This window comes from Mugil cephalus, chromosome 13, assembly GCF_022458985.1.
Source record: "Mugil cephalus isolate CIBA_MC_2020 chromosome 13, CIBA_Mcephalus_1.1, whole genome shotgun sequence".
Lineage (NCBI taxonomy): Eukaryota > Metazoa > Chordata > Actinopteri > Mugiliformes > Mugilidae > Mugil > Mugil cephalus.
Genome location: NC_061782.1, coordinates 6263144 through 6278965, shown reverse-complemented (window position 1 = coordinate 6278965; position 15822 = coordinate 6263144). Strand labels below are relative to the sequence as shown.

At 42.0% G+C, this 15822-nt stretch overlaps 2 protein-coding genes across 8 annotated transcripts in view; one reads left to right on the top strand and one right to left on the bottom strand.

Annotated features, from left to right (window-relative positions):
- cpeb3 (cytoplasmic polyadenylation element binding protein 3) overlaps window positions 1-4326 on the top strand; it is a 41764-nt gene extending 37438 nt beyond the window's left edge. For all 7 annotated transcript variants that reach the window (XM_047603971.1, XM_047603975.1, XM_047603972.1 and 4 more), the window contains one exon: window positions 486-4326. In XM_047603971.1, the coding sequence (XP_047459927.1) occupies window positions 486-713 (228 nt within the window). In that variant the 3' untranslated portion in view covers window positions 714-4326. The remainder of the gene's footprint in view (window positions 1-485) is intronic.
- Window positions 1561-15822, bottom strand: part of btaf1 (BTAF1 RNA polymerase II, B-TFIID transcription factor-associated) — a 29824-nt gene continuing 15562 nt past the window's right edge. Inside the window, exons 26-38 of the mRNA XM_047603968.1 lie at window positions 15670-15822; window positions 15096-15217; window positions 13479-13646; window positions 13279-13356; window positions 13057-13186; window positions 12818-12959; window positions 12603-12733; window positions 12282-12404; window positions 11863-12015; window positions 11461-11672; window positions 11211-11370; window positions 10757-10927; window positions 1561-9556 (exon numbers count right to left, since the gene is read on the bottom strand). Coding sequence (XP_047459924.1) covers window positions 9413-9556; window positions 10757-10927; window positions 11211-11370; window positions 11461-11672; window positions 11863-12015; window positions 12282-12404; window positions 12603-12733; window positions 12818-12959; window positions 13057-13186; window positions 13279-13356; window positions 13479-13646; window positions 15096-15217; window positions 15670-15822 — 1887 coding nt within the window. The 3' untranslated portion in view covers window positions 1561-9412. The remainder of the gene's footprint in view (window positions 9557-10756; window positions 10928-11210; window positions 11371-11460; window positions 11673-11862; window positions 12016-12281; window positions 12405-12602; window positions 12734-12817; window positions 12960-13056; window positions 13187-13278; window positions 13357-13478; window positions 13647-15095; window positions 15218-15669) is intronic.

Here is a 15822-nt window from a genome sequence, read left to right as displayed (position 1 = left end):
GTTGGAGGATTTGATAACCTTTCATTTTGTGACCACGCTGTGACACGGTAGCGTCCACCCCTGCCCGCCTCGTACGTTGAGGCGTCTCCATGGCGACCGAGGAGAGAAACTGCCTGCCTGCCTTGATCTGGTCCTGGATTCACAAAGAAGAAGGACAAATTTGGACCTTCAGCAGGGATGCTAGGTTCTGGGGGTGGGAACAGGCAGAGGCGTACACACTAGATCTGTTTACAAGCGTCCTGACTAAAACCTTCACAGGGGGTGCTGATGGCTGTCATTGCAGAATATGCCACAAAGCCGACATCTGGAGACCCCTTTTCTCATGTTTCTCATATGTTATGATGACACAACCCAGAAAGTGCAGGTTTAGGGATGAATCCACATAAAAGGGTCATCACATCAAAGGAGATGACTGCACTCAAGCACATGCGTGTTTCCGAACAGGAATGATTGAATCATTCTCATTCCGTTCTCTTTCTTCCCAGGTGGAGGTGAAGCCGTACGTCCTGGACGACCAGATGTGCGACGAGTGCCAGGGGGCGCGCTGCGGCGGGAAGTTCGCGCCCTTCTTCTGTGCCAACGTCACCTGCCTGCAGTACTACTGCGAGTACTGCTGGGCCAGCATCCACTCGCGCGCCGGCCGAGAGTTCCACAAGCCACTGGTGAAGGAGGGGGGCGACCGCCCTCGACACGTGTCCTTCCGCTGGAGCTGAGGGGTCGGCCCTGCCTCCCTGCCTCCCTCCCTCCTGTCCCCCGGTGAACCCGACCCCACAAACGAAAAAAGAGGAAAAAAAAAAAAAACTCCCACACCCCCCCTCTCCTCTCCCCGCTACCCCGCTGAAGCCGGGGTCAGCACTGCACACCAACTCCTCACCTCCTGCAGCCCCAACATCTCCACCCTGCTCCCCACAAACACGTCATGAGGAAAAAAAAAGAAAAAGCAAAAAGGATACCCTCAAATATACAAGAGACTTTCTTCATACCACACGGCTTTGAACTCATTGAAAGTCCATCAGCTTAGAAATTTGCACTTCGGCACAAAAGCTAAACACACAAACACACACACACACACACACACACACACACACACAGGATGGTATGTTTAGACACCTGGCTACTTTCAGTTCCCTGTTCTGTTGACTGGGTGGTGTGGTACGTCCTGTGGGACCCCTCCTTACTGAGACAGAGGTGGGACCATACAAATATTTAAAAAAAAAAAAAAAAAAAGTATATATTTTTTGTTTTGTACCTATCTATACATATATATAGATAATTTAAATTTTATGTAAAAGGAGCATGCACTTATTTTCAAAAGCTGTAGCTATATAGCCCCTAGTAAAAAGTAATTACCAAAGGCGATTTTCAATTAATGCACACAAGAAGAGCAAAATAGGCGGCTTTAAATCGTAGCAAGATTCAACAGCTATCCATTAGTGTGGGCCCGTATCGCCCGGAGTAAAAATAACACGGCTATATTATTCGCTCTCAATCTTGACTCTGAAAATATTAATACCTCATATGCGCAATCAGACTAGTTTGCTTTGGATTTCTAGGTCTTTATTTTTATAATAACATTTTTTTTTTTTTTTTTTTTTAAATGTAAATGTAATGCTGCAATAGCTTTGCTGCTAAATCCATGGTATAAACGGATACCATACGTACTTTATTCAGGCTAGGGTGTAAAAACAAAAAAATAACAGATGTAGAGAAGAAGCACCTGGTGTTTTTACAGAGACGAGCCGTCGTAAGGGCAACGGCGGCGGCTAACTTTTTTTTTTTTTTTTTTGGGGGGTCGGGGTGGGTCGCCCCTAACTGCATGTTTATTTCAATCAGGTTGCTGCATGCAATAGAGTTTTCGATATCATGTCTTACTACCCGATTCTGCCCACGTTTGCACAAACACACTATAGTACGTACGTTCGACTCGCACGGAACTGGACAGAAACACGGGGGGAGACCGGTCGGAGGAACCGTGCGGAGGGTTCCTGCACAAAAAAAATAAAATAAAAAAAAACACGGGGCAGTGAACGCATCTGGACGGGAGGGTTAAAAAAAAAAGAGAAAAAAAAACCTTAATAATCACGAAATCAAATTAAATGTAGGATTTACCATTTACAAATGTCTATGATAGGTGAAGTACTTTTTTGCAGTGATTGTTGATATAATTGTGCAATTTTTTATACCGTATGTAGTTAGGTCTGAGTATGCCTAGAACTGTGATTCGCTTTAACTGTCGTCAATGTCCGACATAGAAGTCCTGTGAAACTTCATAACTAGTGTATGCACACACATATATATATATGTTCTCTTGTACACACACTTGCACCAGTACACCACACACACAAACACACACACACATAAGGACGGCTGTCTTTCTTAACGCACACAAACAGGCCTACAAACACCGAGCCTGACCCGAGGAGAGGACGCGAAACAGCTGTGAGCTTAAACTGAGATCTCTCTCTTTTAAAAGGAAAAAACAAAAAAACTATAGATTATTTGACAAAAGCCCACGTTTACGTCCCAGAATGCAACCAAAGAGCTCACGTGTTTTCGGCGTTCGACAGACAACGCGCACACACAGACACACGGAATGAACGGCCACCCTGACACGGTACGGCGGCGCAGTCGGTTTAAAAGTGAGGAATGAAATTTTAAAAAAGGAGAAAAGGAATCGGGGGCGGGCGCCGTTTGGGACGAAACATTGAATCTACTGGAGACTTGAGGTTGATAAACTGAGCCCTGCACACGCTCTCACAAAAAAATGGATGGGGTGGGGGGTGGGTTGGGTTAGGGATAACGGGAGGAACGACGTTGCCATGCAGAACATGCAGTTGTGCGAGCTGGGGGGGGGGGGTTACCACATCTATCCAGACTTTCTTTTCCTGCAAAGCTTGAAGTAATGAACCTGCTAACGAAAAAAAAAAATGGTGGACATGTATATTTTTTATTTTTATCAAAAGGTAAATGGGGGTGCAGTTGAAACCGGGGTGGGCGGCAGTTGAGTGAATGGCAACTTAAAGTCCCCATGAAGTTTGCTAGCACCGCGCTAGTTGCTAGTCTCAGAAAGCCACGCCCCATTTCTCACGGTAAAGCTCTGATTGGTCAGCTCCGGCGGCCTGATCAGGAAGTACCCCGTACGTGAACCAAAAGCAGGGGGAAGGAACGTAACAATTAAAACTTAGTACACGCCCACTAGTGCAGGATGAGTCATCATCATCAACATTTTTATTTTATTTACAAATTACAGAAAATATTTTTTTTTTGTCACTGTAAAACCACAAACTTATATCACGTGCAATTGCGGAATTTAATTATTCATGGGGACTTTAAGTGTTGGAGGCAGAGTGGCTCTGGTTTGGAGGCGGGGTTAGATGAGTGGGTGGGGGGTTGGGTGGGGGGGGCAAGTTACACTGGTTTTAGCAGTTTTGTGGACAATCCTAAACGGGATCCTACATCATTGCGAGTTAATACGTGCCCTCCCCTTTTCCCTTCTTCCAATGTGCCCGTGAGTTGCGATTGTCCCGTGACAGCGCCCCCCGCAGTCCCTCTCCTCTTTCTCGTTTTAGTCGTAAACTGTTTTTTTTTCCTCCGCTCTAAGATACACGTATTTGTTCGTTTCTTGTCCAAGAAAAAAGCTAATTGAAACTCAGCAGAAGATACTTTTGTACTGATAGAAAAAAAAACAACAACAACAGGCTAACCATGAGTAATAATACGTATATATCCCTATGAAAGTGAATCCTGGGTGTTTTTGTGACATTTCTTTCCCCACCCAGACAGGTTTTCTATGTTTGTTCCTTCTCTATGATAGATATTTGTTATGCACTACTCTTTGTATCTGAAACAGTTTTCAACAGTCAGCGGTTGTTTTTGTTAAGAGACAAAAAAAAAAAAAAAAGACGACAAAGCGTGCTTTCTGACTGACAAGATCTTTTGCAATACCTCAATTTTGAAATATATTAGGAGAGAAACAGATATTTTCTAAGTGAGTTTATTCAGATGAAAAAAAATATATATTAATTTAACTCTTCAAGAGAAATGATTTAACAGATGGTTGATTTTTTTTATTTTTATCATGCTTTTATCTTATTTTTATTTTTTTTTTGCTTTTATTTTAAGAATTTATTTTTTTGAAAAAGACAACAACTGAAGGAGCTAGAGCTTTATAACTAATATAATGACGTAGTTAGCGGGAGTACGGTCTACTTTATCACGGTGGAAGCTGGTGCAAGTGTCCCACTGGTCGAATTGGCCAAAACATTAAAAGGAGGAGAGGTAAAAGGAGCTCTTTAGGAAATCAAATATCAGGTGCTCTGAGAGTTTGAAAAAAAAAAAAAAAAAAAAGGAAAAAAAAACATATTTCCCACCTTTTTGTATATTTATAGTCAATCATTTACTATGCTGACCAGAGTTGGGAAAGAAATCTTCTGTTCGTTATTTTTTTAAGAAAAGTTTTTTATGTTTCCTAAAAGTGTGTGTGCTCCCTTTTGTTTTGTACGAAAAAAAAAATGGGGAAAAAATAATAAAAAAAAATATAAAAATAAAATAAAGCAGCCCTGATTCGTTAGCCTGGGAGGAAAAAAACAAAAAAAACATAAGAGAGACTTGTGAGAGTCACTGGACGGCTGGAGGTAGAGAGACGAGAATGTTCTTTTTAACACAAAGCAAACACAAGTGTTTTCACCTGTAACTTGACCTAAAGCCCCCAAGGTGCATCAATTGACTGGTGGCCTTCTATTCACGCAAGACTTGAATTAGTCCCGTTTTTTTAAGGCTAAGAACCTTGATTCTTTGTTGTAATGTGCAATACTGTTTGTACTGTTTGTAGAAAAGAAGAAAACAAGAAAAAAGAGGCATAAATCTTTATTGCAGAATTATTTTCATTGCAAGCATTGTGATTCACTAAAATCATTTTCTACTGTGTATTTACCTACTCTACCTGCTAGTACCTTCCAGTAGTAATGTAGCCTTTGTACTGAGAAATTTTCATTATTTTTTAGAAAGTTTTTTGCTAAAAAAAGAAAAGAATTTAAACATATTTACATTTTTATTTCATATTATTATTATTTTTTTTTCTCCTCTTATTTCTCAACCATTAATAGTTATTTCTGGGGGAGACTTTCATATCTGGTCAATGTCATTAATATTATTTTGTATTTTTACTTGGAATAAATTAATTTTATGATGCTAATTCTTTAAAAAGTTTATTTTTTTCACGTTTTTTTGTTCACTTTTATTTTTGAAGCTGAAAAGAAAAAAACCTTTGTAATATTGTTACTAAAGTGTCTCGTTTCTTGAAATGCTAAGCTTTATGTGTTAACTCGCTGATGTCGCTTACATTAGTGTGAAAATGATCTACGGAGAAAAAAATAAATATATATATAAATATATATATATATATAACTAGTCACAAAGAAGCAGATTGGTGGTTGGTGATGTTCAAGTGATTCGCAATGTAAACAAATGAATGGGCAATAAAATAAAAAGTGCAGAATGGAGCGTACATGCAGTATGTCATGGTGTAATTGTGGACATTGGGCGACACCGCTGACCACTTAACATTGCCTCTGCTACTCCAGTACACAACAATTACCGCTACAATGACTGGTCCTCACTTACTCCCATACCCTGTGTGAAATATTCAACAGCTTCTCCTAAAGAAGAGTCACGTCCTTCTCTTTGCAGCTGGTTCGGTCCCTGCAGAGCACTACAGCGTGATTGTATTTAAGTGTGAATGTAAATGTAGAGATGCACTGTAAAATACAGAGGTACAGAGGTCCTCACAGCAGGCGATGGTCTCAAGTGTCTTTTATTTTTAATGTATTTTCTTATTTAAGTTTCCGAAACCACACATTTCCCCCTTCCCGCTTTTGATTTCGGAGAAGGAATACTTTGACCCTGTCCATTTGCTATCTGTAAAGCTTCAAGCCTGTTAGCTTAGCTTAGTACCTAAAAATAGTTTTTCCATTTTTGTGCACAAGAAAGGGGGGGAGGGGGTCGTGTGTCGATAAGTGAGCTTCACAGGCGGCCGCGTGCATATTTTTGGACGAGGCCAAGCCAAGTCGCTAATGCTACGCCGGGCTAAGCTAAAAGGTTCTCGTTGGTTTCCCAGTAAGAAGCTTTTTGCTAGTTAGCTTAGCGTGAAGACTGGGAACCAACTGGCGTGGCTGTGGCCAAATCTAACAACACTTCTCTAATTAACTTACCACTCACTTGCCACTTCATTAGAGTCACTAGTGAAAACTAGTGCGTTCCAACGTAACAGCCCTGCGCTAAACCTTAGCTTCATGGCTACTTTATTAACATTCAGTTTACGTTGAAATGGCACCTCAGAAAGGCGCTAATTCAACTGGATGTTAATTTTTGAGGATGCAGTTGAACAGTTTATTCTGTTTTTGTAAATTCTTTTCATTTGGTGATCACTTTGGCTGTGTTACAGCTTGTGGCATAAATTTCTGCAGTAACTCTTTTGAAATCCAGTGTCGTTTACTCTCATGATGTATTTTGCGCCCTTTGGACGCCTTCATGGCAAAATTATACACGTTCAAACGAACACAAATCAATTTTATTGCTAATCTTTGATATATCCAAAACTTTAATATATGGGAGAGGATTAGGGCCACAGATTATTATTATTATTTTTTTAGTTCTGACTTTAATCTCAGAATTTTTACTTAAATCAAAGTTTTTCTTAGAAAAGTCAGAATTTTGAGAACTAAAACAAAATAAAACTTATATAAAATGATTTGCTCTAAATGTGGCCCTAATCCTCTTCCGTACTAATCACATTCATATAATAATTAATATTTTCAGGCTGGCACTTATAAAACTCTTGGCAAGTCTGAAGTTGCTTAAGAGATTTGTGGAGAAAAATAAGGGGGATTTTACGCCTGCTTTGTACGTCTAAATTTTTGCCACGAAGGTGTGTGTAGTCAATTTGAAGAGGGCATAATGGGTAATCAGGTGTTACTAATGAGTAGCCTCTCCCTGTGACTAAAATAGGGCTGCAAAAATAATAGAAACGTGTCAGTACAACATAAAACGATTAAATAGCTGTACAAACCACAGCCTAAAAAAATAATAAATCAACAGCTCTGAATTATGTGAAACAAATATTCAATACGGTAACATTCCTGAAGCTCAGGTTTTCACAAGTGTACTTAATGAAGTGGCAAGTGAGCAGGATTTCAATTGGCTTAAGGAACCAGTTTCAGGGAGTTATCGATACTGAAAATATCAAATTAATTCTTTAGTCCCAGCTTAATTTCTGTCTGGCCTTTTCTATCAGCTTAAATGAAGCCAACGCCAACCACCTCCCTCCCCGGTAACTAGTCCGACATGTTTCCATCGCCCGAGCTTCAGAGGTTTCAGGTGTTAGTCACCACCGAATATTAATCCATCCCCTCGCCTTTTCTATTTTAAGTTTCTGTTTCACTTCAACAAAAATATTTATGCCTAAACAATATATTACTCTCTATAGAAACGCACATGTATTTCGTGTATTTAGACTTGGGTAGTTTATACTGTATTCACTCTGCTTTATTCTCTGGGTAGGTTAACAACGTCGGTGTCGTCATGTTGCTGGTTGTTCACAAACATCCTCCTTTTTAAACAAAAAAAAAAAAAAGTGTTTGTTTTTCCCTTTTCTGACTTGAACACTTGTTCCACCTTGGCGAGGCTTTGGGGATTGTTGACTTGGATCTTGGTTTTCTAGAATACTTTTTTTGCAGTACAACTTTGATTTGAAAACAAAGGAGGCTAATGCTTACCTGCCGCTTCAGAGTCTGTAGTTCCAACCTTCAGTTTTCTTCTTTCTGTACTAATAAGCTAATCTCATTAAAACGTAGTTGTACGACCCTGTGAAACCTTGTGGTCCCTTTGCACTGTGATCCCCCTCCATCTCTGTCCAGCATGATCTTGGCCACTTCGTCCGAGTTCATATGGTTTTAAGGATTTTTTTTGCAAACGTATGATTGCAGAAGACTTACACTGAGAACATTTGTTTTCTTAAAAACAATTCAGACACTTAAGTTCAAACAGGAGAGTAAAAGCAGACTTTCCTTAAGCTATAATTTGCATTTTCTTTCTTTCCTGCCATATAATTTCAACTTTTCTGGGCACATGTTGTCTACAACGGCAAACACAAGCAGACAAAACAAGCTACTCACATTATCCGCGATAGCAAAGATCTGTTAAAGAATTATTAAGCCGTCACAAATCCATATTTGTTTTCCTTATGCCAGAATTAAACCACTCTGACACTTGCAGTTAATATTCCCACTCCTGGATGTACAATCACACCATCTGCTGGCAGTTCACAGACAAATAAATAAAGACTGGTAGTTACAAGGTTCGTAGAATTTATTACAATTCCACCATCATAAACAAAAAGCAGCAGCTGCAGAAATATGTACAAGTCTGTTTTTCTTTTTTTTTCCTTTAAAATACTTGTGACAAGTTTCAGGTACCAGTCTCAGCTTGGCCCCATGTTCAGTCTCTGTAATGCTGCTTCAAGTGCATTGCTCCCCCCCCCCCCCCATCTGGGACATTTTCTGCCGTGACTCATGGCGGAGCTGGACACAAAGGAGGAATCCGGTTCATCGAAGTCTCTTTGTCGGCCGCAGGTTATGTGGAGAAAAAAAAAAAAAAGATTGTCCTAGGGTTGCGTCTGGAGGACAGGAGCCAACTTTTCGGTGGCACAAACTCCTCCTCCTGTGCCGAGCAGTCAGCGGTGTGCTATAAAAAGCCAGTAGTGTGATGACATCCTGTGGCTTGTTGTTGTCACACTCTCCCCTCCTTCTCTTTGTCATACAAAAACATGTTTGTAACCATCAGTCAGAGAGAGGCGCTGGCAGGTGTGGACGGGGCTTTGCAGTGAAGTTAAGACTTTCTATCTGAAGCAGTTAACACTGAATACTCTGGTAATATAAGAGAGACAGACGGATGAGGGGGGGTCGGGGGCTGTAAAAGAAGCACCTGCTGCTGTAACTATAAAGAATAAGTAGAATTATGATACAGTGTGAGCTGAGGCGAGCAGCAGGGTTGTGGTAACTGCAGATTACAACTGTACTAACACTGGAGCTGTTTATGGCGGAACCTAATTTATTGTCTCAGTGGTTTCTGAAGGCGGGGGGAGGAGGGGGGGGCTTTACACTCAACAAGGAATTATGGGAAAGAAAAGACTTATGACCTGTAGAAGAATAAAATATTTATATTTGCTTCTTATCTCAGCTGTTTTAGCTATAGCTAACTATTAGCCATAGTTATCTTGTTTAACGTGTCATGGGGAGGGGGGGTGGTGGTAGGTGAATGCAGCAGTAGGGGGCTCCTCGCACCTCTGACCAGGTCCTGCTTGGCCAGCGTACGAGGCGACTGATGGAGGCTGGGCGGGGCGGGGGGTGGTGCGGTGCTACTGCAGGGAGTGCATGAAGCTGTCCAGGTTGTACTCGGTGTCGTACTGCTGCTGGTCCCACAGCTCTCCCAGGCCGTCCAGCACCGACTTCATGGAGGCCTTCCCCGACGTCGACTGGGACTGCTCGCCCTTCTCACCCTCCTGGAACGCAGTCACACACACACACACACAAACACACACCGGGGATTTCAGCGTAAGAGCGTAGGAGGCGTGTGCCGTGTCGGGATTACACAGGAATGTAAGCAGACGGCATTTTCACTGTTACTTTCTGGTAAAACATTTGTGGCATTGTTCCCCTAAACTCAGGACCGACAGGCTTCATGCATTTCTAAGACATTTTTTTTTTTTTTTTTACACGACGAGATTTTCAAGCAGGATAAGGGTGTTGGTCGGACTTTTGTAGGTATTTTTGTTATCAGTGTTGTCCTGCTGCAGGGTAACAGACAATAATTTGGTATAAACTACAATGACTTATCTTATGTATGTGTGTTTATGTTGGAGAAAGAAGCTGTGACCCCTTTTTAACTTTGATGGTCACAATTCAAGTTACTGGTGTTTTGTATTTTGTCTGGGTCTCCCTTGAAAATCATTCATCTCAATGGGACTAGCCTGGTAAAATAAAGGTTAAATAAAATAAATACATACTGAACGTCCAATGCCAGACACAAACATCCAGGCATTTTTAGAAAGATGGGATCAGATTAAGCACCTAGTCTAACCTGATTTAATTTGTTTTACAGCTGCTCTGTACAAAAGTCAAAGTACTTTCCACTGTGTTAAAGGGAAGGCAACATAAGAGACTGTGGTAGCAAAGTGTGCGAGAGCTCACGGGGCTAAAAGCCTCATGAAACGGAAGCGGCTGTCCGCACTCGGGGTAAGTTTTATTACTTTGTTGAGCAGCGTATCAAAGGCAGTGCGCTAATCTGCTGGTTTGTGAAGGAAAAATAAAGGGCCGAAGTCTGAGGGCATCACTCTCCCTCCTTTTCCCCTCATCACTGGGCAGGTTTGAACCAATAACAAGAGAAAAGCTAATCAGACAGGGATTTGTAAATGCTACAATGCAGATGTTAGCGAGTTCCTCAGGTCTCATGAAGCTACGTAGACTATTTATACGATCAAACCATCAAAAAACTTTTAATTTCTGGCTCTACTGTTGTGTATAAAATAAAGTGAACCTCTTTCAGGACACTTTTTTTCCTTAATGCATAGCAGAGCTATTGAGACGTCAAGCATTTAGGACTGACACATTAATTGAAGCGGGACTCTAAAAGCGTTGAGAGCTTTCAGAGACGACCCCTCCTGAGACATTGTTAAGATCCGTGTGGGAGATCTGCTTCTCACCTTGTCCAGGGTGAAGAGGGTGAGGAGCTGGTCCGTGCCCATGCTCTGCAGGCTCGTGTTCTCTTGGCTGATGATGGTGTTGGCGATGCTCATCTTGAATTTCTGCAGCCCCATTATCTTCTCCTCCAGCGTGCCCCGTGTGATCAGCCTGTACACGTTCACCACCCGTTTCTGCACCAAACGCACACAATGGTAAACGGGACGCGCTGGACGCGGCTCGACGCCAGCGTAATGTCACTTGACTCATTTTACAATCGCTGGTTTCAGACAAGAGCGGCGGTGTCACATAATCCAAGACTGACCTAAGAATATACTAAATAATGCATCAAGGAAACACTGATGAACAAGTCACTTCCTACTGGTGCAGATACAGAAGCAGTCTGGATTCAGTATCACCTACGCAGTTAAAAATTTATGCGCGCTCTGCTGTGCGCTAAATGTCCATCAACAGCACCTGTCCTATCCTGTGGGCGCGATCCATGGCCTGCAGGTCCCTCATGGGGTTCCAGTCATGTTCCACAAACACCACGGTATCTGCCCCGGTTAGATTCAAGCCCAGACCTCCGACATGTGTGGTCAGCAGCAGCACATCAATGGATGGGTCGTTGTTAAACCTGTGGCATGAAGGAACATTCTCTCTCAAACTTCTGAAGCAAGGTTCAAATTTCTCGATGAGAAGCGGCTCTAGAGACGAGACCACTGACCTGGAGACGATGGAGTGGCGCAGGCCGGCCTGCACGCTGCCGTCCAGCCTCAGGTAGGAGACGGTGGGAAGTTTGGGTTTCAGCAAGTCATGCTCCACGATGTCCAGCATGCTCTTCAGCTGGCAGAAAATGAGCACACGGTGCTGGGCCACCACCGCCTCAGTGCCCCCCTCTGATCCTCCACCGCCGCCGAGACCACAGTCCAGCAGCAACTGTCAGGAGCACAGTGAGAAAAGGTTATTGTTGAGAGATACAAGTCTGATCAGTTAGTTGCTTGTGTCTGATACGACAAATATTCTGTTTCATTTAACATAATCATTTTCATAATCAGGATTTCTTTCCATGAATGCATCCACAAAAGCATGAACCCCGTGACAAAGCCGACTCAACAGCATCTCCAACCTGTTTGAGAGCAGAGAGTTTGGGTGCATGTTGAATGTCCCGCAGGCTGGAGTTCTGACTGGCCAGCTGCTCTGTGATGCGCTTGTACTCTGGATGCTGGGAGGTCAAGACCAAGCTCGGGTGGTTGCACAGCTTTCGCAGGTACTGCAGCGCCTGAAATAGTTTAGATACGGAGTTAAATATAACTGCACCATCAAAATAAGAAGCATCCGCGGTATCTCATTTAGGTGTGAAATGCATTCTAATAACTGAGACACTTAAAAAGGTAACATGCGGTTTACAACTACTAGTTTCCATGAGTAGGAACCTGTGAGGAATGATTTCTATTCGAAACATAAGGTACATGTAAAGAACACACACAGCAGGTATTGGTGAGAAAGAGCAGGTTTAGTATATTTGATGTAAACAATGATCTGTACCTGGAACACGTGGCCTGTAGCCTTCAGTTTAGGCTTTTCCTCCTCCTCCGTTGATGCCATGGAGATGCTGTCCTCCACACCAGCCTTGGCTCTAGACTTTGCAAAGTCTTCATATAGTTGAACCTGCAGGAAGTGACCACGATGCACACGAGGTTGTTACACTAACACCTCATTTTCATGGTAGAACTAAATAAGCATACATGCATATTGAATATTTTTAGCTACGTTCAAAAAATGCACAACTAAGGCACTGTCAAAACACTTTTCAGTATTCACACTGACACACTGGAAATGCTCAAAGACATGAGGGTCCACAGGTACCTGCAGAGGGCTCAGGTTGCAGTAATAGTCCTGAATGATTTTAGGAGGAAGGTCCTGAAGGACATCCTCCTTCATCCTCCTCAGAAGGAAGGGTAACACCTGTCGATGCAGGGCCTCCATCGCCAGGACGCCTGCAAGCAGAAACCAAAATGTCATTTCTGATTTTTAACTAAAGATGACTGCAAAACAAACAAAGTAAAACGGAGCTGACATACCCGCCTCCTGTTCCCGCGAGGAGCTTTTAGCGTCTCGGCTGGCGAGGATGGGTTTACCGTAGCGGGCTGCGAACTGCCTTTCTGTCCCGAGGAAGCCCGGCATGAGGAAGTCAAACAACGACCAGAGCTCAAGGACGTTGTTCTGAGGGCAGACGGAGCAGAAAGTTATATTCATGCTCAGACAGCAAAGCATACGAGGAAAAGAGGTTAAATCTTCACAGTCTCGGATGGGGCCTCACCTGAATGGGCGTTCCTGACAAGATGACTCGAAAGTTGGCGGCCAACTGTTTAATGGCTTTGGAAAGTTTGGTCTTCCCGTTCTTGATGACGTGACCCTCATCGAGGATGCAGTAATTAAATTTTATATTTCTGATGGGGGGGAAAAAAAGGAGTTTTTAAAATGTGAAGGCTGCACCCAAAACATATAAAACCATCAGTGACATCCCTCAATGAGTACTCACCTAAAAAAGTCAATGTCATTTCGTACAACATCGTATGAGGCTACTATAAGATTGTGTTTTTTCACTTGGTGTTGCAGCCTGGAAAGGAAAACGTTCCGTTAGGACAATGCGAGCGCTTTCTCTTCCAGCTTAGAGATTATTGCAGGGAAATGATTCATGTCCTCGTTTTGTTTTAAAAAGTCCTTCTGACTAATTCTTACCGCATCCTTTCCGTAGGAGGCCCCGTGTAGTGCAGTGGGTTGAGGTACTCTTTGGTGCAGAACTTGCCAACTTCGTCCACCCAGTGACCAGTTAGTGTGGGAGGACACACCACTAGAGAGGGCATGGGGCTGCAGTCTGCAGCTTTTGTCTTGGCATACTCCTGTGCCCTGATAAACGCATGGAACAGAATGAATCACATTTTCAAACGAGGATGAACGTTTTAAATAAAGATCATGATGAACCCTCAAACAATAATATCTTATCAGCAGCATCGTCATCATCCTCTACAAACTACGTGAGCAACACAACTGAAGAGATCTGCTTCCTTTGAGCTCTAAACTGAAAGACAGCAGCCTCAGTATTTGAGCTGAGTGAGTTTAGCGTGATCTATTGTTACGTCTCCATCTGTTGTTTTTCAGTCAAGAACTCAAAAACTACAACATCAGGAGTTGCTGCTAATGGCAACGCTGCTTTCCTGTGCATTTGTGAGTGGTGAGCAGCTGGTTTTTGTGCACAAAACCCTGGAAAACTAAACCATGCATGGCACAGTACAGTAAAGAATATTCAAGTCAGTTGTATTTATATGAGCAAGAACTAAGAGGACATTAATAGAACATATGGGTGGACAGATCGGACGAAACAGAAAAAGGAAGTAGGAATGAGATGAATTAAAATAGCCTATAGCTGGTCACCTTTTTAATTATTGTAATTTATTTACTTGTATTATTATTATCTTAATGCTATTTGTATTGTATGTGTTGTTGCTTTTTATTCTATTGCTGTAAAGCACTTTATGCTTATACACCTGAATAGAGCATATATGCAGCATATTACCATGACACAAACAAGTACAAGACATATGTGATAGGTATATATATATATATAGATAAAAGAGAGAGAGAGAGAGAGAGATGGAGAGATGGAGAGATAGATTACTTTATTCATCCCCGACGGGAAATTCGGAAAGCGATATGACTCATTTGGTCTACATCAGATAAACCTTTACTTTTTTGTTGAACAGTATCATTAAGATAAAGTTTGGAAAGACGTCTCCATTCACAGATTCATTCATTATAAGAAAAACATGTCAAATACAAATGGTAGAAGTTTTTTGATTACACTGCTCATTTTTATTTTACTTTAATTTAATCTCATTTTATTTCATCTTATTTTATTCATCTTTCTTGTTGTTTTGAGTGTTTACTTTTATGTGCAACGAAGCTATGGTGACAAAGTAATTTCCCTCGTGGATCATTAAAGTCTGTCTAAGTCTAAGTGTATTTAGTGACGAGTTAAAGGATTATTTGACCACTCAGAAAATAATTAATAGATCAATCTATAAAAATAACGTCCGTGGCCATGTCTTTATAAAGTACAGCAAATATTTTAACATTCAATCCAGCCTAGTCGGGGACGTGCATGTTCGGTTTGCACTGCAAATTGTTTCTATCAAGAAGACAAGACAATAATAGTTTCAGTCTAGTCAAGTTGCTCTAGAGGAAATGATCATTGTGTGACATTGCTTCTAAATGAAACCGTATCAAGAGTGAAGTGCGGGAGGTGAGTCAGTGGGTTGTTAAGCTTTTAAAAGTGTAGAGGTGTTATTTGGACCGTACCTGAGGTAGTGGTCGCCTGCCAGAATGCAGATGGACTGCAGCGTCTTGCCGAGACCCATGTCATCACACAGGATCCCATGCAGCTTGTATTTGTTCAGGAAGGACAGCCAGTTCACTCCATCCTGCAGGAGGAGGCCAAGAGACGAAATGAAAATACTACAACACTTTTGTGTGTGAATGTTTCACAAAAATGTCCAAGAACTGAGGAAGATTTTTGATGATATATATAAAACAAATTCATTGGCATTACTTTTCGTTTTTCAACCTTTTGGTGTCAGGGAGCTAAAATGGAGACTTGACAACATTAGCAACAAATTTGGAAGCATTTCAAACTGGATGGAAGAACTTCTCCATTAAAGAGATGGATGGCTGCTCCCAGAGCTGCCAGCAAGCAACATTTCTAAAAAGGGAACCAGGGCATTTACCCTATGGCCATTAGACTGCTGAAACATACTCCGTCAAGAAAAAAAATCAATTTGTTGTCAGCATCGGTTGTCTACACTATTTATTTAAAGCAAAACCTTTTTTTCCCCCCCCTGAACCTGGCAGGAACACGGTCCTAACCGGTACACACCTGCTGATACTTCCTGAGCTCAGCTTTAATGGGCACAGGGATCTTATAGTTCTCCAACTTCCTGCCATCGAGCAGCTGCTCCAGGAAGTGGCGTTCTCTGGCTTTCTGGCGGATCAAGTCAGCAGACATGGCGGGAGGGTCTGGTATACCTGC